Source organism: Zalophus californianus, chromosome 1 (genome assembly GCF_009762305.2).
Source record: "Zalophus californianus isolate mZalCal1 chromosome 1, mZalCal1.pri.v2, whole genome shotgun sequence".
NCBI lineage: Eukaryota > Metazoa > Chordata > Mammalia > Carnivora > Otariidae > Zalophus > Zalophus californianus.
Window position 1 is genome coordinate 32,160,402 of NC_045595.1, and position 26,665 is coordinate 32,187,066.

The following is a 26,665-nucleotide window of genomic DNA, read 5'->3' on the forward strand; positions in this document are numbered from 1 at the left end:
TCTACCTCCCACTGGAATTATATTTATAGGAGTTCAACTCCTTGACTGTGACTCGATACATCCCTATTTCAAAACTTACTACAAAGCTACGGTGATCAAAACAGAATAGAGTCTAGCAATAAACCCATACGTCTACGGCCAAATGATTTCCAACAAAGTCTCAGCCATACAATGGGGGAAAGAATAATCTCTTTAACAAATGGCCATGGGACAAGTGGCTATCTATATGAAAAAGCATGAAGCTGAACCCCTAACTCACGCTATTTATAAAAATTACCCCAAATAGGTCAAAGACCTCAACATAAGAGGTCTTTGAGAAGACTATAAAACTCTGAGAAGAAAAGATTATCTAAAATCTTCATGACATGGAATTTAGTAGTGATTTCTTGGATATGCCACCCCAAGTACAGGCAACAAAAGAAAAAATAGACAAGTTGTATTTTATCACAATTAAAAACTTTTGCATCAGTAGATACCATCAGCAGAAGGGAAAGGCAACCTACCATGGGACTGGAGAAACTATCTGCAAATCAAATTTCTGGTAAAGGGTTGAAATCCACAATATAAAGAACAACTATAATTCAACAGCAAAAAGCCAACCTCATTAAAAAATAGGAAAAGAAGCACTGTTAAATTGTACACTTAAGGGGCGCCTGGGTGGCTCAGTCGGTTGAGCCGGCTCTTGATTTCTGTGGGGGTCATGAGCTCAGGTCATGATCTTGGGTCGTGGGATCAAGCCCAGTGTGGGGCTCTGCATTCAGCGTGGAATCTGCTTGTTCCTCTCCCTCCCTTATTCTCCCTCTGCCCCTCTCCCCGTTCTCTCTCTAAAGTGGATAGGTAAAATCTTTAAAAAAAAAAACAAGCAAAAACAAACAAATAAACAAAAAACTGTATGCTTATAAATGGTTAAGATGGGGGCACCTGGGTGGCTCAGTCGGATAAGTGTCCAACTCTTGACTTTGGCTCAGGTCATGATCTCCGAGTGGGGGAGATTGAGCTGTGCTCAGTGCGGAGTCTGCATGAGATTTTCTCTCTCCCTTTCCTTCTGCCCTTCCCCCAGCTCATGTTCTTTCTTTCTCTCTCTCAATAAATAAAATCTTAAAAGAATGGTTAAGATGGTAAATTTGATGTGGTATGTTTTTTGGCTATAATTACAATTTTTTTTTTAAAACGGGCAAAAGACACTTCTCCAAAGAAGCTATACAAATGGCCAACAAGCATGTGAAAAGATTCTCAGTATCATTTGTTATTAGAGAAATGCAAAATCAAAATCATAATGATATACCACTTTACTCCCACCAGGAGAGCCATAATTGAGGAGGTGGAAAATAATAAGTGTTAGCACAGACAGAGAAATTGGAACCCTTGTGTGTTGTTGGTAGGAATGTAAAATGGTGCAGGTTCTGTGGAAAACTGTTAAAAAGTTAAACACAGGCTTACCACAGGATCCAGCAATACCACTCCCAGGGATACACCCAAAAAGAACTGAAATCAGGTACTAAAACAAGCACTCATACCTGAATAGTCATCTCAGCTCTATTCACAAGAGCCAAAGAGTACAAACAATCCAAACGTCCAGCCAGGTATGGATGGATAAACATATGTGGTACATCGGCACAATGGACTATTATGCAGCCACCAAAAGGAATGAGGTACAGATATGTACTCCAATACAGACCTTGGAACGTGTATGCTACGTGAAAAATATCAGACGCAAAAGGTCACATACTGTATGATCCCATTTACACAAAATACTGAGAAGAAGTAAACCCATGGAAGTAGAGAGGTGATTGTTGGTTGCCGGGGGCTAGGGGGTAGGGGGAAATGGGGAGTAATAGCTTCCTGGCTATTTTGGGGTGATGAGAAAGTTCTGGAACTAGCCAGACATAGCAGCTGCACAACATTATGAACACACTAAAAGCTACTGAGCTGTTCACGTTGAACCTGCTTAGCTGTGTGACATGTGTTTTACTTCAAGTAAAAAACACAGACTAAGTACACTCCTAATATTAGTCTAAAGATATTAGAAGAAAATCAGATGCATCAATACCAGTAATCTGTGCAGAGTTAAGGAGTGTGTTTAGTTTTGCTCTTTTTGCTAAATTACGTTTTGCAACATTGCTCTTCTGAACATGTATTACTCTTAAATTATATATATATGTGTGTGTGTGTATATATATATGTATATATATATATATATATATATATATATACATACAGTTTATCACCCTGAATTGCATGTTCAATAAAAGGAAGAACAAATCTCTGGCTAGGATTGGTCTGGTGTAGACACAGATTAAAAAATAGGCCCATCAGTTATAAAAGATGTTACACTCAAAGCTTCATAGCGATTCTGAGCTGGGTTCTCTTTCTCTCTTTCTCTTTCTCTTATTCCCTGAGAGTTATGCAGATGCAGACAAAAAGGAGGCTGGAAGGGTAAGAGATTCTCCCTGTTTAGTGCCATCAGACACGCTCAGCCATTATACCTGTGGATGGGAGGGTTCAGAAGAGCGTCAGTTTGATAGAAATTGTAAGGGTGCAGGGATAAAGCTGCTCCCATTTATTGCATGGCATCCTGGAAATAAAGACATACACTAGAAGAGTTGCTGTAGCTGGGCAAGGTGGGGGGAGAGTTATTCTTCAAGAGATCCTGTAAGTGATGGCAGACGCTGCTTTGCTTCTCTTGGGAACTCGGAGGGCTGCTTATATAGTACCCAGGACATGTTTGCTTCTATATTAGGGTGGACTTAATTCCCAGAGTAGTGGCTTCTCAAATGGGAGCCCAAGGGAGACTTTCACTCTCTCCTTTAAGAATAGCTCAGGTTAAGACTGTGGGACTTCCAGACTAGGGGACTCGGAAAAGAGTTTTTCAAAGTGAAACGATCCTGCAACTTTTGATCAAATTACTTCTGTGGGAAGGGTCTGACTTATTTATGAGAGGTGAGCTTTGGAGCCATGATGTGGGGATCCCAAACCTCCCTCCCAAATCCCAGTCCAGACGCCCTGGCCAAAGGTTCTGGACCCCATTCTGTAATGACCCCCCACAGCAGCACACTAGAAGATAACATCAGCCAGACACGAGATCTGTTGTGAGTTTGTTCAAACCGCACGTGTGCTCAAGCTACCGTTTTAACTCCAGGGCGAGGAGCTGCCTGTGTGTCTGCAAAGGGAATGATCAGCTCCTGGAGGGCAAGCTGGAATCCTCAGACCTGGGGCAAAATGGTTGCAGTTTCCTGTGCTCCATCCAGCGCCATGGAGGTATAGTGCAAGTCACAAGACGCAGCAGTTAAATCCCCACCACTGGAATGCCCCTCTGCAAGCCCTCTCCAGATAAGAAGGAAAGAATGTAGTTAAGAACTTTATCGTTCAAAATACCTGTCCCCAGGGACCCGCCTGCCAGGACGCACATTCTGGCTGCTGACAAGTCTGCATGGAGGCTGGCTTGCTCGCAGGGTCACAGATTCTATCATTTAATCGATCTTCACCAAACTGACACCAGACCTGGCGATGCTTATGCCCTTTTCCGCAGGTGACCAGGCACTGTAATAAAGAGCACAGCCAATCAGGGGTGTTTCTGAACAACGTGTTGTGGTTCCCAGGGATTATTCATGGATTAGCAGGAACAGGTGTGCTCTCTTCCCACAGTCATTCCTCTCTCTCATAGCAATTTGTAAATATATCAAGGCTCATTTTTCTTCCCTTCCTCCCTCCCTCCCTCCCTCCCTCCCTCCCTCCCTTCCTTCCTTCCTCCCTTCCTCCCTCCCTCCCTCCCTTCCTCCCTCTCTCCCTTCCTTCCTTTCTTTCCCTCACTCATTCTATATTTATAAAGGCTCTGGGACCCTGTCAAGCCCAGAATAAACTCAGCATGGCACTACGCCATGAGATACAGATCTCCCCTGACTTATGATGGGGTTATATCCAGGTAAACCCAGTGTAAGTTGAAAATCTCCCAAGTCGAAAATGCACTTAATACACCTCCCCAACCGAACAGCATAGCAGAGGCTAGCCCACCTTAAACGTGCACAGAACACTCACATTAGCCTACAGTTGGGCAAAATCGTCCAACACAAAGCCTAGTTTATAATAGAGTGTTGACTATCTCATGTAATTTACTGCATTCTGTACTGAAAGTGAAAAGCAAAACTGTCGTGTGGGTACAGAACGGTTGTAAGTGTATCGGTTGTTGACCCTCACGTGATTTCGATCGCAGGGCTGACTGCCCAGCATCACAAGAGAGTATGTACCACCTATCACCAGCCTGGGAAAAGATCCAAATTCAAAATTCAAAGTACGATATCCACTAAATGTAAATTGCTTTCACATCGTTTTGAAGTAAAAAAAATTGTTAAGTTGAACCACTGTAAGTCAGGGCCAGTCCGTATTATAAAACAACATCCATGATTTTCTAGCATAGGAGTTAAATGTGGGGAATTTATGAGTCAGTCCAATGTGGGTTTTAATCCCAATACAACCAGCTACGGATACTAAGTCAAGTGACGGTTTCGTACCTCTGTTTTCTCATCTGTACAAAGGGGACAACAATAGTGTCTACTGCAGAGTTGTGAAAACTGAATGAAAAAAAATCCAAGTAACGTGCTGAGCATATGTTCATTTAATACATGTTAAATATCATCATCATTATCCATGCTCATTGTAGAAAATTTGAAAAATACAGAAAAGAGAAAACTATAATAATTAAAAAAAATCTCACTACCCAAGGATCCTCATTATTAACATTTTGCTGTTTTCTTCTCAGTTTTTTAAGCTAAGGAATGTTGGATCATCCTGAATATACAGTTTGGTGTCCCCCCACCTCCATTTTAGGAAGTCTTCTTGCAAAGGTTTGTTTCTTGATTCGAAATGATACTTTAGCTATTCTTAGCTATCGAGGTAAAACTCTAGCCCATGACCTTCTTTTGTCTTTTTTTAAACCCCAAACACTAGCTTTGAAGCTAAGGCAACTTGCTGACAGAACAAACCCAGTAGGTTTGTTGTGCACTTGTGTGGGAATGAGACACTGTTAGTCACAGGCACTTGCTTGTCTGCCATTTCAGGGGCATTAATAATACCCTTTTAGGATTCGTATTGTATTTGCTGTTGCAAGTAAACAGTTAACACTGTGTTTACAGAGTTGAGATAAGGAAACGGGGGGGGGGGGGGGGGGCGCAGAAACTGTAGCAGAGAAACAAACACCTCTCTCCCTGCATTCCTGACTTGGCCCGTCAGTCAGGCAACTTCTGTCCCCTCCCACTCGCCCCGCCCCGGGGAAGGAAGGCTGAGGCAGTCACCTACCTGCGCGGTGAGAATCTCACTGGGCTGGCTTAATAGTGACAGCTAACCCTGCACCATAAAAGTGAGAAAGAGGCTCCACCTCCTTTCTCTTGCTGTCCTGGGGCCATCAGTGCTAAGCAATGAGGGTTTGCTTTAGGCTTCATCAGGTAAGGAAGGAGAGAGGCAAAAGTCTGGAACACTCAACTACTCCTTTCTTTTCTAAGGTTTCCATTAGCAACTGGGTGGGTAAGTCAGGCCACTTACTGGGGGTCTAATTCTCTTATTTCACAGGCAAGAAAATAGGAAACCTCTTTTTTTTTTTTTCTTTAGCTTCAGTTCTAAGCCAGCACAGCTTTGAAATTAATAAAGCCCTTATTTTCCTTTACAATGACTTAGTGGGGGCTCAAAGAGGACGAATGGGGAGAGATAGGAAATCACCAACAGAAGCAATCGGAGTGGGTGATCCAGCCAAACCCACCATGCCTCCGGGGTCACCAGTGGACCAGTCATGCCCTGCACAACAGTCCTGGGGCAGACTGAGCACCTCGGTTACTTCATCCAGCGGAGGAGGTATAAGAGTGCTGCAGGTGTAGACTTGAAGAGAGCTGGAGAGACTCAGAATTAGGGTATCAGAGACGACCTAGGGGAAATAAGAGCCCTCTTATCTCACCTCTGACCAGTCTGCTGTTTTCCACTGTGGACAAGGGAACTCACTGCATCTCTGAACGGTGACTTTCTCTTGATGTGTGCATTTGCTGTCATCCAGGACATCATTGCGAGTGTTGACACAAATAGCCCTTCTCCTCTGGCTTCCACCATCACAGCTTTTCGAACACTGAAAGGAAAATATGCTGAGTAAAACTGTTTTAAGTTTCTTCTCTAGCATGGTCAAGGTCCTGGCTACGCTGCCTTGTCTCTTTCAGCCCTTAAGAAACAACCACCCAATCAATCCAATTCTAGTTGTGATTTGGGGAGTATCTGTTCATATTATCCATTTATTCACCAGGTTTATCCTAAAGTCAGTATTAGTGAATAAGCATAAGAAAATAAAATTGGAAATGGCTTGTGGGGTATGGAGAAAGGGATTAGATGAGTTGTCCCACCACTCTCAATTTTCCACATGCCATGTTCAGTGTCATATAATCAGACATTCCAAATTGATCATGGCACTCTTTTCTGCAGAATGAGGTGAGGCATTGTGAATCCATCATGGAACTCTTCCATACAGTCTAAATAGTGTTTCTCAATGCAGCCCTAACTGATCAACCCCTTGATTAGCCACCATCAACTAATCAGACTTAGCATCCAAGAAGAAGATTCTCACTGAGCGAGAACCAACTTACTTCAGTCCATGCAGAATAGCGCCAGCCACCTGTGTTACATTCTCCTGAGCATTTTTCCCGGTTGCTTGGTTTGGGGTGACCACTGCAAAAACTGTCATCAACCTTCTCGGTCTTCCCATCTAGCCTGCTATATTTGGCACAGTAGATGTCTAATGTGCGGTAACCCAAGCCACACTGGGCACTACATTCACTCCTGCTGGTAACGTGCCACCTATGCATAAATAATGGGGAGAAACCAACATTTCTGTTAAATATGTATGTCCTATCTATTTTCAACTGGTAGAAGAATGGAGTTCTTTTTTCTTCCTTAACCCAAATACCACAAAATCCAAGGCCACAGTCAGTTACTGAAATCCAATTTTAAACCAACATAGTCATGTGTTTTCCATGGCTGCCAATGTACATGGAAGTCACAGAGTGATAGTCAGAGGTCCTATCTTTGTGAAGATTCTCCCCTGATACAGTCAATCTGAAATTCAAGCAACCAAAAAGAAGAAAACATTGGAATTCAACAGAGCAAAAAAAGCAATTTTATATTTAAAAGGTTCATGCAACTCAGCATTTCATTTCTCAAGAAGGCTGCTTCTGATAGAGAACCACTGCTGGAAATTCTCCGTAGAAAACCTCCTTTATATGCGCCATGCTAAAACGTGTTCGGTGAACAGACTGTGACTTAATAAAGGAATGGATAATTGGCCTGTAACTGCGAATTTCAAGTGTGCCAAACTTTGTGAATAAAGACTGAGTTCCTTTTAAACACGGGCCACAGTCTATACAGTTTGATTAGACAATTTTTTTTAAAGACTTAATTGTTTTTAGAGCAGTTTTAGGCCCGTGCCCAAACTGAGAGGAAGGAACAGAGACTTCCCATATGCCCCAGTCCCCACACATGCAGAGCCTCCCCATTATCAGCATCTATGCACAAAGTGGGACTTATTCTTTTAATGCCCCCAAAATACGGTCAGTGCTCAAATTAAAACACAAAAATTTTAAACTGAATAGAACAGTATAAATAAATAAGCTTAAAATGTAGGTTGTTGATTCAATTTAACAACCCAAAAAGGATAATTTCTTCATAACCTTCATTTGAATTAACTCTTGTTAACTGTCAACTTCTCAGAAATTGGGTAGTTTGCCGAATACAGATGCCCTAAGAATTCTTCCATCCACATCTGTCCAGGGGCAGGACTGGGAAACAATAAGGAGTACCGGCCACATGCTTATCTTGGAGTTTCTCACAAATGCTTAAAAGTAGGTCAGAGTTGACCACCTTTTACGTTCGGCATGCAGAGTGGGCTACTGCGATTTTCCATTAAAGTGACACAGTATTTTGGGATTTTGTTCTAACCGGAACACGTTAAATGAAGGACTGTAAAACAATGCTTTATCTCATCCTGTCAAAGTTTAATCTGGGCAAACTCTCACTTCCCTGAGGAAGCAAGGCAAAAATGTGGTCCAATTCCACAAAGGCATCTGGAACTTTCATCTGCTCTTTGATTCTTGGCTACCTTCTTTTTGCCTTCATCATCATTTTCTCGTGGAAAGCTTATCCATCCTGGGTAAGGGAGGCAGAGGTCCCGCACCCACAAGAAAACACACCAGCAGATCAAGTGGAACAGAGCCTCCCTGATATTCACACAATCCTCAGAATTTGAGCAGAGAACCTGGAAGAGTCTATGGAAATGTCACAGCGTTGCCTTAGGAAAGTTCTTCTCAAAATGCTATTATCGTCTGCTTCATATTCTCTCCCTGGAAGGGGGTCTCAACTCCAGGGTTTTGAATTCATTTGGTTCCTTTCATGCGACAATGCATTTTATTACTATATTTCAGAGAAGCAAAGTATTTGTTATAAGCGGAAACAAGAAATGTGTATGCCTCTGTGGGTGTGTGGGGCATTGTGGGAGTAAATAATACTAGGAATAAATTTGGGCACTACTGATTTAAGCAGGTTTCTATATTTCAGAACTTCTCTGGGCCTTCCAAATGTTAATCGATACAATGCATGTCTACACAGGGGAGGAGAGAAGTGGGAAGACTTCTCAAACATACCAGTTCACCACGAATCATCTTGTGGAACTCGTGTTCCATAGACATGCTTTGGGAAAATTATTTAGAGTTTGATCCATCAGTAACAATCCTCTCTCCGGTCTTTCAGTGTTGTTCATAGCTATTCAGCAACAATTAGTATGAACCACAATGACAGTGACTGTCAGGTTTTTTTGTGAGTAATTCAGTTCAGCAATCAGATAACTAATTATTTTTCTGAAAAGACCTTAACTCTAATTTAACTAAATTAACTCAACTGGCTGAAGCAATGGGTTTATAAGTACAGTAGTTACCTATAAAAAAAATTAATACTGTATAGTCTGCCTTTTAATGTCTTGGGTTTGTTTCTTCCTCAGTGACTTATCAATGCTTTGTGACAAGCCCATGAACAAACAGGTCAGAGGTGCTGGGTAGACATGAAGTACAGTGGGGCTGGGCTTTGAAGTCAGAGCCATCAGGTCAGGTCTGGCAAAGATGGCCCTCATGCCATGTCTCCCCGACCTACTCGCATGACAGACATTACTAATTGATCCCAGCACTCCTCTTTTCTCTTGGAGCCTAGAGAGGGCCTTACAATCTTCACTCCAGCACTCTAGGCTGTCAGTACCATTGGATAAGATTTGGCATTGTGAAGTGGAACTTGCGAACTGCTTAAGTATTCATTTTGCCGCTTACAAATGGTAAGATCCTAACAATTTCCCACACCACTCTACACTGCTGATTTCTCTTCCATAAAAGGTGAATTAAAGCATCAACTCATGTTACCTGCACTTAACTGACATTCAGAGTATACAAAGCAATATGCAAGCTATTTAATATTCAAACATGACACAGCCAACCTTGCAGGTAAATGGGAAAGCTTTAGAATTCTGAACCCACTCACCATTTCTTGCCTCAGATTCAGACTTTTCCTAAATACAGAGTATTTTCTGTATCTAGACATCTGCATGAAGATTTTCTTCTAGTTCCTTCCATGACTTTACATTAGGGCACTGCAACTTTCATATGCATAAGATTTCTTCTGCTGGGGGGTATACACTCTGGGTGTATAGAGAACAACATACAGGTACCTTGACAGATGACATTTCCCCATTTTCTGTTGATATTCGTACCAAACATTTACATAAGATGTGACTCAATCCTAACAATACCTAGCACTGACTTGTGAGGGTGAAATGAGAACTTCTTTTGGAAAATGCCATACTCTATTAGCTACTTTTAATTCTTAGGAGAAGAACAAGAAATCCGCAGGCATATATCTTGGATAATTGGTTTCAGAAGGATGGAAAATTGGCTGAAGCTTATTTCACAGAAACGCAAGGAAGGGGAACTAAAGACCACTGTCTCCTCCTTCTGTTCCTCCCTCCAGCAAGACCCTCACAGCTCAGAGTAAAGACCATGAACATGCACTGGCCTCACCTCAGGTCGCAGTCTGTGCTGCAAGGTTCGGTAATGGGCGCTGGCTGGGGCAGCCGGTCACATCTTTGATCAGACACCGTAAGCTGATCAGATTCCCGGGTGCAAACAGGTTTTCGCTTCCGCTCCCCTAGGCAAGGAGGAAAAAAACCTTAGAGAAAGTAACTTATTCCAGAAACTAGGGACTGGCAAACATTTTCTGTACTGGGTTAAATAGTAACTATTTTTTCGTTTTGTGGGCCATATGACTTCTGTCACAACTTTTCAACTCTGCCATGATAGGGCAAGAGCAGATGCTCATAAATAATATGTAAAAAGGGTATAGCTGTGTTCCAATAAAACTTTATTTATAAAAGCCAGGTAGCAGGCTGGATTTGGCCCACTGGCCATAATTTGCTGGCTCCTAATTAAGGCAAAAGGACATGAGATAAATGATACATAATATGACTACTATATCTATGTCTCTGGAAAATCAAAGTGGCAGAGCTGATTTTGCTTGGCTTCACACATGTATATGAATCTCTTAGGCAGAGGAAACCCAACATATCCTGAATCCCTTGAAAAGTTCAACTTGCCGTCCGAAAATAACCAGAAAGAAGCAGAGAAAGGAGATCGGAGAATTCATGCAGATAGAAAGGTTTAAAGATTACATGCATTTGGCTGCTTCCAAAGACAAATAAAAAGAATTAAAATAAAAGTATCTCAAATCCCCAAAACTCAACTGAAAAGTAAATACCTTGGCAGGGTTTGCTGCATGCTTGCCAGGGCCCATGACTATTCCAGTAAAACTGCTGGGGTTTGTCTTCAATTGGAATATTGAAAGAATAGCGCACATCGGGGTTGTATAACTTTCCCACCGACAACACCTAGGAGGAGCAGACAAAATGGAGAAGATGTTTGCAGGTCTGGTGACCCCACATGGAAGGAAAGGGTCATGGGCTCATGGTCAAGTTTTTACCTGAAGCAAAAGTTCTTGTTCAATGCGGTCTGTGGAGTTAATCCTTTCTACTACATTGTCAGACCCACTATACTCTATCACAGCGTTCCCAACGCGGATTTCCCTTTTGGACATTGTGACAACGAAGTCTCCATTTAGCAAGAATTCACCTTTACTGCTTGATAAAGCTGTAGATGAGAAAAGAGTATTCACTGATTTGCTGCCAATAACTTGCTGCCTGAAATACGAAACAGCACTCTGAAAGGCAGAGAGTCAGGAGGGCAAAGAATATCTATTTTTCAGTCAGACAGGATGGACTCAAATCCTAGTTTTGCCACTTGCCAGCTATGTGGCCTTGGGAACTCATTTTCCCTCTCCCTGTCTCCATTTCCTCATCTCTAAAATGGAGATAAAAACACCCACCCTTGTAATTATATTAATGAAATATAAGCGTTCTAATTAGTGTGGGGTATGATATACAAGCCCCACATTACAGTATTACAGATAGAAGCAGTGGTCCTATGATTTGAAAATATGTACTAATGAACTGAACATTTACAAAATTGATTCCCATGCAAACATCCCTATTTTATGTTAGGATTAGTTGAGCCTATTGAATCTTTGTTAGTCTTCTTTGGACAGATATTGGAATCTGAAACTCCATGGCCAACATAATGCTTAAATGTCACCCTTTCAGTGAGGCCTAGTGTAGAAACCAGCCTCCAAGATGGCCCCAATGGCCCTTGCCTCTTGATATCACATCCTGTGTTGTCCTCTCCCACCTGGAATACTAACTATGTAATCACTAGGATTTTGAGGAAATGACAAGAGTGTGACTTCCAAGGCCAGGTCTCAGGCATTGTGGCTCTACCTTGCTCTCTCTCTGGCTTTGGGAGAAGCCAGCTGAGCTGCCATATTGTGAGGTTACCCAAGCAACCCCTGCTGAGAGGCTTCCTGTAAAGGAATAAAGCCTCTGCCAACAGCATCTGAATGAGGCATTTGGGAAGTGGACCCGCCAGCCCCAATCAAGCTTTTAGATGTGATCACAGCCCTAAATGAAGTCTTAACTGCCACTTGCTAGAGATCTCAAGCCAGAAACACCCAGTTATGCTGTTCTCAATTTCCTGACATACAGACACTGGAATATAGTACACATTTGTTACTCTAAGCCATTATGTCTTGAGATAATTTGTTATACAGTAAAAAATAATTAATACACCTTCCCAGACCATTCTTTTTTAAAACTGCAACCCCCTCCTACTACCAGCACAGATTCCATACTTGCCGTCCCGTTTCCCACCTTAATTTCCCTCCATAACACTTTGTCTATGCTCTCTCTCCCCAACCAAGAATGTAAGCCCCATGAGGGCAAGGGTTTTTGGACCCTTTTATTCACTGCTATGTCTCGGCTTCAAAAAGAGCACATGGCACATGATCAATAAATACTTTTTTATTTTAGAAAAATGAATGAATCTACTACAGATCTTGAAAAAGATGAAACAATCAGAAAAGCTCATGTTAGAGAACTACTGGAGTCAAGCATCAAAATATTGGCCAACTGAGAACTTGATGAAATTAGACCAGTTACAAACTTATGAAATGTAAATAAAGTGGACTGAGAAGCTATAATAACAGCTACTTCAGAAGAAATGATTTCTTTACCTAAGTGTCAAGGGAGACTATTAAGAAAGTGAATAAAGCCCCAGAAAGCTTTCATAAAAATGACTCCTTTTCAGGTTTTATTGTTAAATTCCAACTTTAAGCAAAGAAGGCGCTACTGTGCTATCACATAATTTAACTGGAAAACTCAGGTGAGAATATTTATCAATTGCATTATCCTATAATCTAAAAACCCGTGCATGGTTGACATGAAAATGTAATTTTGTTTATTATAAGAAGAAACAATCTATTTTCATGCTTTTTGATTAATTTCTCCAGATAAAATCCTAATCATACCTTTCCCCCCTTGTATTTATTATAAAATTTTGGTTTTATTGTGAGTACCACTTAGTTTTTTTCAGTACTACTGCTCCTTGATTAATGAATCCTCCTGAGTACTGGGCTTGACTTGAACAAGAACTCAATAAATCAGAGCTATTAAATAAACATTTGGGCCCTGAAGTATCAGAAAAAGGCCCTCTTACCTTTTGTAAGTTGCTCACAATTAGCAAATCTCAGGAGGGAGGGAACCCTGAAATGCACAGGCCACGTATTTAAGTGAATTAAAAGGAATGTGAAAACTTAACTCAAGTAGCAAACAGGTGTCATCCCAGGTGCCAATGTCAACCAACTGGTCCTAGCTGCTCGAGAACCTACGCAGAGCATACGTCGTTGGCGGCATCACGCCTCAGCATCATGTTAAGTGATATTGGTTTTGGTTGTGGGATGGGGAGCCAAGATGCCTGAGGCGTGTGCCAGATCCTAACCTGTCTTTCACTGATGCAGGTGATATCCTGTCTCTTATGAGGCAGGCCAGAAGAGGTCTGGAGGATTTAGGGAAAGTCGGTATTGTCCCCTTATGCGGAGATGACTGAGGGCTGAGGAAGCTTTGAATACTCTTAGTGGCTCAGTAGCAGTAGGGTTCTTGTTTTCTTGGACATGGCCACCTCACAGAGCTCACTCATTTGGACACTATACTGATGGAAGTACTACTCTTTCTAGGATCAGTAATTAAGGGCACTGAATTCTGTCCCTAATCCAACACTTCACTCACACCCACTCATGTAAGCTCCATTTTGGTCTTGAGGGAAGAATGAGATGCCTTCATTTGAAATGGTTGGGAAGAATGTGGAGGCAGGGAAAAAGCTTTTAAAAACAAACCCTCCAAAACAAAACAAAACAAAACAAAACAAAAACAAACCCTCCAAAATCTTAGCTGCTGCTTCTTAACTCAAAATCCTTTGATAGCCACCCCCCACCTATACAATTGACTTCAAACTCCTTAGCGTAATCTTCCCAGCCATCCCATTCACTCCCACCAATAAACCTCAATTCCCAGTCATTTGTATTGCCATGCCAGCCATACCTTTTCCTACAGTGAGGCAGGAAAGTGAAGTGATTAAGGGCGTAGGGTCTGAAGTCAGACAAATAACGATTCCAACTCTTCCCACTTGCTGACAAGTTTATGTGACCTTGGGTAAGTTATGGAACCTCTCTCAGCCTCAGTTCCTTTCTCTAGATAACGAGTTTCTTACTGGATTATTATGAACATTAAACAAGACAGTCCATATGGGCTGTGGTTGCTGGCAGCTCATAATGTCTGCATATGCACTGTCTCTTTGCCACACCTTTACAGTTGTCTAATTTAGGGATGAGCAAGGCATGACTTAAACATTATTAAAATACTCTCCCAAGGCCAGATGGCTTCCACTCATGGAAAGTCTGTCTCCAGAGCCTGTTAACCACTAAAGTTTTCTATGAACGAGGTCAACAAGTACCTGTTCAATGAGTGACTGAATTCATGCATGCTTTCTCTTATGTGCAAGTTGAAATCAAATTTGTTTAGCTCAAGATTTTTAACAATTTAAATCATTTGTTTTTCTAGACTACGTGAGCCTCTTTAGGAAAGCGACCATTTGAAAATGCACTTTTGTAACCCCAAGAAAGATCCTGGCCCATAGTAGGTGCTCAATCAATGACACTGAAAGAAGGAGTGATTGATTGGACCTGACATTTATGACAAGGAGAACAGAGTGCTTCCAGCCAAATAACTTTCCCTGTCAGTGTAAAGCTCTGACGACCTTGTTTCCCCTACCGCCGCTATTGCGTGAGACCCACCAGCCATGTGAGAAGCAGGACTTTCAATGGGTCACTGACTGGAGGCGAGTTTGTTTCGGTGGCCCCTCAGACATCCTGGGGCTGCCTTCTAATGTGGGTTGCTTACATGGTGACAGCCGGACGTGCTGCCAACACAATCACCCACTTCTTTCAAGTGAGGTCGTATGCTAACTACCCAGCTGACATTTCACCAAAATGGGGGAAATGAGATGTCACAAGACCTGCCCTGTAAATTAAGTGATAATCCAGTTTTGTGCGCATTCAAAGGGCAATCGTCTGTTGTAGGTTAATTCTGAGGCTCCTTTCCAATGTCTCCTGGCTTCCTCTCGGGCTTATGCCAACGAGGGGCATTTTAGCCTTCTCTGCATGCTTCCTCTCCTGGTAGATGGTCAGGAGGGAAAGAGAAAGGAGTCATCAGGGGAAATGAACTTCGTGATTTATCCCAAACTGAATGGACTCCTGTCTTCCCATTGCCACAATTAATCAAGAGCTAAGTGTACTGGAGACAAAGAAGTATCACAGAAATGGATCTTTTTTCTCCTAAAGAAACATGAACATGGTGGCTCTGGGTGCAACTTGGCTTTAACCCAACAGGAGGGAGGGCCTGTGTGAAAGGATGGCCTTTGACAGGGAGGCTTTCTGCTTCGATACCTTGTGAAACAAATAGTTTCCTGCAAAAGACAGTCTACTGCCCAACCTTCCACTAATGCGATTAGGGGAGCTAATTTCCTGGGTTGGTTCCCCCCCCCCCATTTCACCCATCAGAGCTGCGTTGCTACAAAGGCCTTCTCTCCTGGAAATTGCTCCCTCACCAGCACATGCAGAAAGACTGTGGCTTGACTGGCCTTTAAAAAAATGAGGACGGACAAGGATGAAGATGCCTTAGCAACGGAACAGCTGTGGGTGTGAAAAACCCTCTTACAGCATTTGCTGCAGCTCTTTCAAGCCGAGAGTAAATGTTTACGCACCTCGGATTTGATGATGTCATATTCTTCCTCACTTGTTAAGAAACCACTGTAAGGCTCAAAGGCCCTGAGGCGACCTTCACACTCAGTGAACTGTGACTGGCACTCTCTGCATTTGCTTCCAGAGAGCTGTTCTTTTGCCAACAGGTGACTTTACCATAACAGTCCACTAAAGGGCCGTGACTACCCCAGACTGCCTCTCCCAGATGACAAATCTTCTTTAATTTTGCTTTCATTCTTTCCAAGGAGATTAAGAAACCTCCCGTGAGGAATAAAAGGTTATCAGGAGGCCCTGCCCAATTCAGGTGCCTGGCCTGGTTGAGGGAGTTGAACTGAACTGAGGCCCCTACTTGGAAAGAGATTTTTCCAAGAAGGAGCAGAAGAGAGGAGAATCCTTCTCCCTTTCAAGGAGAAGAAAGAAGCCGGTCAGCATGGATTTCAGCTTTCAGGAAATTAATTAATAAAGGAGGTTGCATGCAATGCTGCTGGATTTAATTAGGAAGTAGTAAGACCATAGTGACAGCCACATGTTCAAATTTATAACCCAGGGCACGCAGAAAAATGCCTGACCTATTTTTCTCAGTGGTGGAGTGCGAAATGTGGGATTCCCAAAAAATAATTTTGCAAAGGGCCTTCAAGAACTCTGTTAATTCTTTTATAAAGTCACCACCCATTTGGAATACAGAGGGTAGGGAAAAGCTGATCCAGCCACTGAGTAAATGATTCTAAGTAAGACTCTGTGGGTCTTTCAAAGAAAGGACGATTTTGTTTATTTCCATGGTAATCCCATCCCCCACTAAGCACACAGTAAATCCTCAGTAAAGAGGACATGAGCAGTGGCTGTTCAACAGCTGAGCAATTATTTACTTAGCACATGTATGTGTAGGCTTTATATCAAGAGCTGATGATATAAAGACACAGCCTCTGACCTTAAGACAATGGGGCACCTGGGTGGCTCAGTCGGTTAAGTGTCTGCCTTCAGCTCAGGTCATGATCTCTGAGTCCTGGGAATGAGCCCTGCATCGGGCTCCCTGCTCAGTGAGGAGTCTGCTTCTCCTTCACCCTCTGTCCCTCCCCTCCCCTCATGTTGTCTCTCTCTCTCTCTCTCAAATAAATAAAATCTTAAAAAAAAAGACACTAGCGGCCATATGGATAAATAAGGAACAAATTGTCTCATCTCAGGTCATGGCAGCTCCGTCTTCTCAGCTGCTCAGGTAGAAATCTTGGAGTCACCCCTGACTTCTTTTTTTCTCTCACATACTATTTCAATCTATCAAAAATCATGATGATTCCACCTTCAAAAAATATCCATATTTTGACCATGTACTGTCACCTGCACTGTCTCCTACTTGGGGTCAAGCCACCAGCATCTCTCCCTTGGCTTACTGCAATAATTTCTAACCAGTCCTCCTGCATCGACTCTGTGCCCTTCGTCCACCTAACAGCCAAAGTGCTCCTTTGAAAATACAAATGTGATTATATCCTGTCATTCCTCGGCTCAAAATCTTCAGTTGCTCGCCCTGTCTCCCAGAGTACAAGCAATTCTTTTCAATGCTTATATGGCCCTATATGATCTACTCCTAACAGATTATCAGCCTCCTCTAGAACTCTCCTCTGTGCTGATGCAGCTGCAGCCACATGGGCCTATTCCCCTGTCGCTGGAATAATCTAGACATGCTCCTACTTCGAGGATTTTGCACTGGCCGTTCCCTCTGCCTGGAATGCTCTTCCCCCAATCAACCTGTTTTCTCTTGCTACAATTCCAACACTCCACCTCCACTGTTCCCAACTCACCCTCAGTATCCCAATTTCCCTTATGATGTTCTGTTTTCTGATAGCACTTACCATCCTCTTACAGTATACAGTTGGCTGATCTATTCAGCTATTGCTTACTGTCTCTCTATTAGCACCAAAAAGTAAGTTCCAAGAAGACAGTGATTTTTAACTTACTTATTTATTTTTGTTTTGCTCATTGTACCTAGAAGAGTGCCTGGCCCATATTAAAGAAGTGAATGAGTGAATAATGACATACTGCAGAAAATGCTATAATGAAGTCATGTACATATATTACACTTGATCAGCATCCTTGGCTAAAGGATCATTGTCTAGCTATCAAGGATTTCATGTAGACATTCCAAAAAACAGATTCTGATTCTAATCTGATTCATGAATATTCACTGACTAGTTCATTATGTCTAAATATGTGCAGATAGCCTCTACAGAGGCTGGCTTCAGATACATAAATAGAGTTCTTGCCTGGACATTGTAAGAGGACAAGTATACTCATTTCTTTTAAAAAGCTACTGCCCAGTCAGACTGCTGTGATTTCTTCTACATTAGAGGGCAAGCCGTGCTGCTCTCCAGGGCTAGGAGGAGTCTGGTTGTGCAAGGTGACCAGCTGAATCCCTTCAGTCGTGACCCCACTCCCTTTGTCCTTCTTTTAATTAAAAATGGTTGGGAAATTTCATAATCACAGCAGTTTACAGAAGGAGAAGTTGACGTGGGGCCGGGCTGAGCCAACTGTTGAAATGAACACAGGGTTGACAGTGTGTTGTGGTTTAAACAGAAGGCATAGATAGGCATTAATCATGTGCCTGGACATGGGACAAGGATGAAGAATCCATAAAGTAACAAGGTGGGCCATTCTAGTCATGACCTGAGAAAAATTTGCCACTCTAGAACTTTTTGGAGTAACCAGGCATGATGAAAGGTTGAATGAGGCCACCAGGGGTCTGTTACTGGTTAGGGCTGGCTCCACAGAAATTAGGGCAAGTAATATCTTTAATAAACCATTTACTAGCCAGTTACCCACAGGACAGATTGTTGTTGTTGTTGTTTTTGTTTTTGAAGACTCAAAGAGATCAATGATTTTTAGGCAGAACTTACATGGTAAGTGCTTTCAAAATTTGATGTAGGGCCTTCCTATTTATTAGGATCCAGAATAAACCCCTGCTACTGACTAGGGTAACTACATGACTCTTCCAACAATACTCTGAGGTTACACACATGAGGGAGAAATAAAAGAATGAATTTCAGGATCAACTACTTGTATGGAAGTACAGGGCATCCAAGAGCTCTCCGTGTGCACAAGGGGGAAGGAAGGAACATCTGCTAAGAGCTCCAGAGAAGTAGAGTTCCCACCACTGGCAGGGGACCTGCCGTCTCCATGTGCACAAGGGGGAAGGAAGGCATATCTGCTAAGAGCTCCAGAGAAGTAGAGTTCCCACCAATGGTAGGGGACGTGCTGTCTCCGTGTGCACAAGGGGGAAGGAAAGAACATCTGCTAAGAGCTCCAGAGAAGTAGAGTTCCCACCACTGGCAGGGGACCTGCCGTCTCTGTGTGCACAAGGGGGAAGGAAGGCATATCTGCTAAGAGCTCCAGAGAAGTAGAGTTCCCACCAATGGTAGGGGACGTGCCGTCTCCGTGTGCACAAGGGGGAAGGAAAGAACATCTGCTAAGAGCTCCAGAGAAGTAGAGTTCCCACCACTGGCAGGGGACGTGCCGTCTCCGTGTGCACAAGGGGCAAGGAAGGCACATCTGCTAAGAGCTCCAGAGAAGTAAAGTTCCCACCACTGGCAGGGGACGTGCCGTCTCCATGTGCACAAGGGGGAAGGAAGGCACATCTGCTAAGAGCTCCAGAGAAGTAGAGTTCCCACCACTGGTAGGGGATGTGCTGTCTCCGTGTGCACAAGGGGGAAGGAAGGCACATCTGCTAAGAGCTCCAGAGAAGTAGAGTTCCCACCACTGGCAGGGGACCTGCCGTCTCTGTGTGCACAAGGGGGAAGGAAGGAACATCTGCTAAGAGCTCCAGAGAAGTAGAGTTCCCACCACTGGCAGGGGACGTGCCGTCTCCATGTGCACAAGGGGGAAGGAAGGCACATCTGCTAAGAGCTCCAGAGAAGTAGAGTTCCCACCACTGGCAGGGGACGTGCCGTCTCCGTGTGCACAAGGGGGAAGGAAGGCACATCTGCTAAGAGCTCCAGAGAAGTAGAGTTCCCACCACTGGCAGGGGACGTGTCGTCTCCATGTGCACAATGGGGAAGGAAGGCACATCTGCTAAGAGCTCCAGAGAAGTAGAGTTCCCACCACTGGCAGGGGACGTGCCGTCTCCGTGTACACAATGGGGAAGGAAGGAACATCTGCTAAGAGCTCCAGGGAAGTAGAGTTCCCACCACTGGCAGGGGACGTGCCGTCTCCGTGTGCACAAGGGGCAAGGAAGGCACATCTGCTAAGAGCTCCAGAGAAGTAGAGTTCCCACCACTGGCAGGGGACGTGCCGTCTCCGTGTGCACAAGGGGGAAGGAAAGAACATCTGCTAAGAGCTCCAGAGAAGTAGAGTTCCCACCACTGGCAGGGGACGTGCCGTCTCCGTGTGCACAAGGGGGAAGGAAGGCACATCTGCTAAGAGCTCCAGAGAAGTAGAGTTCCCACCACTGGCAGGGGACGTGTCGTCTCCATGTGCACAATGGGGAAGGAAGGCACATCTGCTAAGAGCTCCAGAGAAGTAGAGTTCCCACCACTGGCAGGGGACGTGCCGTCTCCGTGTACACAATGGGGAAGGAAGGAACATCTGCTAAGAGCTCCAGGGAAGTAGAGTTCCCACCACTGGCAGGGGACGTGCCGTCTCCGTGTGCACAAGGGGCAAGGAAGGCACATCTGCTAAGAGCTCCAGAGAAGTAGAGTTCCCACCACTGGCAGGGGACGTGCCGTCTCCGTGTGCACAAGGGGGAAGGAAAGAACATCTGCTAAGAGCTCCAGAGAAGTAGAGTTCCCACCACTGGCAGGGGACGTTCTGTCTTACCCAAGTAGTTATCATCCTCTGATTTCCCTGAGAAACTGTGCTGCCTCACGTCGATATTGGTAGCACCTGCTGGGATTCGGACCACAGTATTGTAACCTGCAAAGAATTTAGCCACAGTTCAGTATTCTACAACGGAGTTCAGTTTCTCTGAATATGGACTAAAAGGTGGGCAACAAAGGAATATAATCCAATTCTGGCTACTAAGTGTCTCCTAGCCAGATGCATCATGTACCTTAACAAGATTGATTTTATGCTTGACACGAATACTTTGACCTATTACCTGTGGTTAACAACTTTTAAACTTTGACCATTTTCCCTCTCATGGTTCTTTAGGAACAGACTCTTACCATAATGTACTGTATTAAATGTTCCTGCCACTGTTTTGCACGAAGAATTATCGCCACCACAAACTCCACATTTATCTCTCCGGGCTTTGGAATTTAAAATGTGATCACATCCAGCTTGCTTTTAAAAAAAGAAACATTTGAAATAAATGGTAAGTATTATAAAATCACAAAAATTATAAAAAAATCTGACATGGCAATTAGCATGTTTCTTTGAATTATGCATTCAAACATGACAAGTAAGTCTCTTTAAAGTTGCAAGGGTTGAGAACTCAAATTATCTGTAGCCCTGGTACAGAAAATGTGGTCCTTAGATGGGCAGCCATAAGCATCTCTGATGCTGTCAGGAACGCATAATCTCGGGCTCCACGCAGATCCACTGGGTGTGTCTCTGGCGTATTAGCAAGATCCTTATCTCTTCATCTACAGATTAAAGTTTGAGAAGTATGGGGGCACCTTGGCTGGCTCAGTTGGTAGAGCGTATGACTCTTGATCTCGGGGCCGTAAGTTTGAGTCCCATGTTGGGTGTGGCGATGACTTGAAAATAAAATCTTAAAAAAAAAAATCAAGCTTGCGACATCTAAGTCTACAAATAAGTGGGACAAATGAGAAGAACTGCTCAGGAATGAAAAAAAAATAGAGGAGTGGTGGTGGGGGGGCGCTGTATCCAGTTAAAGAGCTGACATCCCATCTGAAGGGAGCAACCTCTGTCCACTCTAGGCTCCCGTCGCCATGCAGAAATAGGAGCCCCATGTTGACATTTCTCAATCTTTCAAGAGAAACTGGAAAATTGGATTTTATGTGAAATCCCCTATGTTTAAATACTGGCTATGAATGGAGGACAAAGCATGCCTCCAGGCTGCCAGTGTAAAGCCTGAGGCTCCAAGTGGCCTCTGGAATTTCTCCACATCTTAACGCAATGCAGCAGTGTTGACGGAGGTCTGCGAAGGACACGGAGCAATGACCAGAACACCAGGACAGAGTTCACATTCTTGTCCACGCTGCTCATTTGTATGAACTAGCCTTTGAAGAGAAGCTCAATGTTCTGCTACGAATGGACTGACAAGGAAATGTGCGCTGTAGTCATGTGTCGGAAAGTGGGTGAAGCTCTCAGGAGCCCCTTCCATCAAATCCTACTGACTAGGATTCCCATTTTCCTGGACCACATGCAGGGATCAAATAAATTAACTCAAAGATGGGCGACATTAAGAATGTTTTCTGATAGGTGAGAGCAGGGAAATGGTATCAAGCCCTCTTAGAAATCACTGCACAGATACTTTACTATCAGCCAGAAGTTTCTCGATTTCCCTTCTGAGAGGGATTAACAGCTATGTCTCGGGTAGAAGCTTTCATGCTTGAGATCAGAATGAGAAATCTGACGGAGGCCCGACTAGAGTCTGATGCCTCTAGACATCTTCCCAGAGCAGAACTACTGAATCTAAAAAACTTGCTGTATGGAAGTATTTGGGTTTAACCTTAAGCACCAACGTTACAGTAAAGGAGGGTGTGTATGCACGAATTATTATAATAAATTTTCACAGGGAGGTTTTGTGCAGACCCTCACAGAGCTTGAGAATGTCAGAAAAATGCAGGACACTGGTTCTCAAATTTGGGCATCAGCATCAGGTGATGCCATTGCTGGGAAACACACTTTGAAAACCACTTCCCAGGAGACAGTGCACAGACTTTAGCTGCCGCTGGTTCTAGCAAGGAAGCCACAAACCACAGCGTGGCAGCAGGACCACACAGTGAAGGAAACGCACCGGGGACTTACCCGGCAGAGGCCTTGGACACAGATATCGCTGGTGTCCTGGCCGCACGGAGTCCCATCGACTACCCTGTCTCGCAGTTGATAGTAGGCCGTGTTACCGGCCACCCTGCAGAACAACTTGCAACGGTCCTTCATCAGAACTAGAGAGGAAAAACACGCCGCAGTGTGACTTTTGGGCCCGCACCCCGCGCCAGCCTGCCCACCATCCTCGGACGCCTCCCTGGATGCACTTACTGCCACTGTACTTGGGGACCCAGCGCACATTGGGAAGCAGACCATTGATGTTGAAATGTTTGCCGTCAAAGTGAGCACACTGTTCGTCTCGGAAATCTCGCTTCTGCTTGAGACACGGCTCTGTGTTGCAGGATTTGAACTTCATTCTACGCCCTACACAGTACTTCCCACCATTTCTCGGCCTGAGGAAAGAAAGGGGAAGAACACACACACTGTCTAACAAGGCATTTCTCCCTACATCACTCTCTCCTCTGTGGCTTCCTGTCTTCTAGGGTAAGCGAGTCTGAAGTGGCTGACGACAGAGGACAGCACAAAGGCTCTGCAATCTGCATTTGCATTCTGACTTCACACCATTAAGTATATGACTTTGGGCAAGTCACTTCACCTCCACAAGGCTTCACATCTCTGTTTGTAAAAATGGGAAGGTGCCACCGAGTAAGGCTGTCTTGAGGATGGAATGTTAGAGTTTGAAATACAAAACCTGGGATCTATCAGGCATGGATCTGTCCTCTTTCTCCCGAAAATTCAGTCCTCTGGTTTTCAAAACATGGAAGGTAAAAGGTACGGAGGAGTAGTCGGAATGCTCCCCGTCTACTTTTTGTAACATGATATTCTCACTTGGGACCGGCCTCACACTTGTGCTATTCTACTGCCCTTCAATTTCTCCCTCCCTCTCTCTCTCTCTCTCTCTCTCTCTCTCTCTCTCTCCCCCCTCACAACCATTGTTTTTCTTTGTTTTGTTTTACAAATGAGATGGAGTAAAAGGAACATTCCCATATTTTGACTAACCTAATAGGAGAAGCATGAGGAGCATACTGGTTTCATTAACTTTTGTGTGAGGAGAGGACATAGTAAGCTTGCCCAGCCTCACAGTGCAAATTCCATCTCAGCATGCAATTAGAGGAAATTCAAATGTACATGTATTTTCCAGATGGGACCCAGCGAGTCAATTATATGACACCTCTCCTAGCAGTCCACAGCTTGCCAAATTCATCATGGAAACGGGAAGATCACAGAATCAGAGGAAGTTGGGCTCACCCACCCAGGGCTGGAGCAGCTTGGGTTTCACAGTTACCCTAGGACATCTCTGAAAGAAAGTTTTCCACTTTTCTTCTTTAAAATGAATCTTTCAGAGTCACTGGGACCATGCAAAGTGGTCTTTTTTGTTTTGTTTCGTTTTGTGAAACCAGGACTTGGGGGAATGGAACATATATCCATGTCCATAAAGTACAGAACAAGAGCCAGTCCAGCAGAATAGAGAAGGCTCTGGAGCTGGAGCTGGGTTCCAGTCTCAACTCTATCCTCCTTGTGTGGCCTTAGATGAAGTTCTCAGCCTCCCTGAACATCAGTTGCCCCTTTTCTAAAATGAGCACACACAGTAGATGCTGAAAATGTTAGCTACTATGTTAATATGTCAGCAATATGTCCCAATCTAATCTGATCCAATTGAACAGTTTGTTTTGAGTACCGAATTTGCGCTAAGATATGGGGCAGGTCTCAATACTTCTGCAGAGTGCCCACGACTCAGGACAGGGCACTGGTCGTGATACTGTTGCAATGTGCTCCCTAGATCAAAGATGTGTAGACAAAGGCAAGAACATGGGCCTTGTAGCTACACACTGGACACCTCTGTGTCTGCCACCTGGTCTCTCTGAGCTCCATCCTGCACACTGGAGACAGACATGGTACTGTGCACCTGAAAAGCTCATTATGGATCTGAGAAGCTTAGTAAGCGGTCTGATAAATACTGTTATCACGAAGAAAACTGTATCTAGGGATACAAAATGACACGTAACCTCCCACTATCTGTCTGATTGTTTCTTTATGAAACACAACTAAGCCCATGTGTTTTATAGCTGCATTGTGCACTCGACTTGCTAAACCACACTCATATTTTGTCCAAGGGTAAGGCAGATGTGGTACTTTTATACCAAGGGACAGGAGGTTCAGAGAAGTCAAGTACTTTGTCATGGTCCACAGAGCTAATAAATGAGCAGAGATAGGACTAGGATTCCAAGTTTCCCAGGTTCTTTCTTTCCCTGTGCTCTCTTGCTACATTATCCAGGAACGATGGTCCAGAGTTTTTTGTTTTTTTGTTTTTTCTTTTTTGGTGCCATTTAGAGATAGAGCCTTGGTGTCCTGGGTTCTAAGTTCTTCTCTAAGTACCAAGACACCCTAGTCTCATGCATAAAATATCACAGATTACATGTGAATAATAGATCAGGCCCATATACCTGTTCAAGTGAAACTTGCCTTAAATGTGCTACAAGGAAGACCTCCTTCAATTTTTCCTCAGATTGAAATGATCTTTGTGGACTCTTTCTAAAGGGCCCAACTCACGATGGAGGATCAATCACTTATTTATTGCCTGAAAGTAACTCATTTTTCTTTCTTTTTGAAATTAAATTCTCAACAGTTGATTTTTCCCTTTTGGCTCTCTTATACAAGAAGTCTTAACTCACTCCTGAAATTGCCCAAATGCAGCAGTTCCTTGGGCTGCGAATCATAAATACTCAGAGGCAGCTTCCCTTTGGATGGCAACGATTTCCACCTTGGCTTGCTTTTGCCCACTATCAAGTGGCAAATAGCATTTAGTGACTTCCTTTTTCCTTTCATAAATGGCATTTTTAATAAACGACACACAGAAAACACTCCACGTGAGAGACAATATTGTGGAGGGTCATCGATAGGGACTCTGGAAACGGAGGGTTTGAATCCCAGGCCTGCCTCTTAATAATGGTGCAATCTTAGGCAAGTAGCTGAATCTAAGACTCAGTTTCCCCATCTGTAAAAGGGAGACAATGCTAAGATCTACTTCATCGGGATGAGTGAGGGTCAGCTGGGTTAATCCATTCAAAGCACCGGAATAAGGCCTGACACACAGTAAATGTGTAGCTATTACAAGGGCCTGCCAACTGCAGCCTGTGGACCAAACCCTGCCTCCTGCCTGTTCTTACACGGCTGGGAGGTAACAATGGTTTTTGCATTTTAAAAAATTAAGAAAAAATAAAACACACATTTTGAGACACCTAAGAATTAGATGAAATTCAAATTTCAGTGTCCATAAATAAGGTTTAATTGGCATATAGCCACACCCCCTCATTCCATGTTGCCCGCGTACGTCTCCCACTATATCGGCAAGGTTGAATAGTTGGGTCAGAGATCCTATGATCCGCAAGTCTAAAATATTTACTGAGTATTTTATGGAAAAATATTCCTTTACAGTAAAGGTGTGTCCACCCCTGAGCCACTCCTGTGTACAAGGCCCCATGCCACTTTGTATGACTGTGCCCAGCCATGCTGTGAGGTAGGTAGTGGCAGCCTTGTTTCTGAATGTTTGTTAATGGGGTTCAGAAATGTTGAGTGACCTGACCAGGTGACATGCTCATTAAGTGAGAACTGCTGGCTGGCAGACCAGCGTAGGTCTCCCTGACCCAAAGCTTAAGATCTGGTGTCTTTCCTGTGCTGCCTTTCTTGAGATAGGCTTCTTTCCGTATCAAGACTCCTCCTGTGACTTTACTTGCTTTTTATGTAAAACAGATTATACTTTATTAATAAACACAAATCTGCCCTTTCAAAATATATGGCTTTTCTTTTATCCCAAAGCATCTCTCCCTGATTTGTAAGGACCGGGTAACGAGGAAGGCTATAGTCAAATGAACTTACCTTTCAGCATGGAAAAAATTCGTGTTATAGTTTAATAATTTAGCTGGGTAGGAGTATTTTTTTCCATGTAGACAAATAATAAAAATTATAGGAA

The 26,665-nt window shown here is 43.6% G+C and overlaps 1 protein-coding gene across 9 annotated transcripts in view; it reads right to left on the reverse strand.

Moving 5' to 3' along the window:
* Positions 1-26,665, reverse strand: part of ADAMTS9 (ADAM metallopeptidase with thrombospondin type 1 motif 9) — a 160,762-nt gene that overhangs the window by 83,216 nt on the left and 50,881 nt on the right. For all 9 annotated transcript variants that reach the window (XM_027585859.2, XM_027585860.2, XM_027585862.2 and 6 more), the window contains 10 exons: positions 22,906-23,087; positions 22,675-22,811; positions 20,904-21,021; positions 20,557-20,652; positions 11,035-11,201; positions 10,813-10,942; positions 10,080-10,206; positions 6,615-6,825; positions 5,942-6,106; positions 3,376-3,540 (listed from right to left, as the gene is read on the reverse strand). In XM_027585859.2, coding sequence (XP_027441660.1) covers positions 3,376-3,540; positions 5,942-6,106; positions 6,615-6,825; positions 10,080-10,206; positions 10,813-10,942; positions 11,035-11,201; positions 20,557-20,652; positions 20,904-21,021; positions 22,675-22,811; positions 22,906-23,087 — 1,498 coding nt within the window. The remainder of the gene's footprint in view (positions 1-3,375; positions 3,541-5,941; positions 6,107-6,614; positions 6,826-10,079; positions 10,207-10,812; positions 10,943-11,034; positions 11,202-20,556; positions 20,653-20,903; positions 21,022-22,674; positions 22,812-22,905; positions 23,088-26,665) is intronic.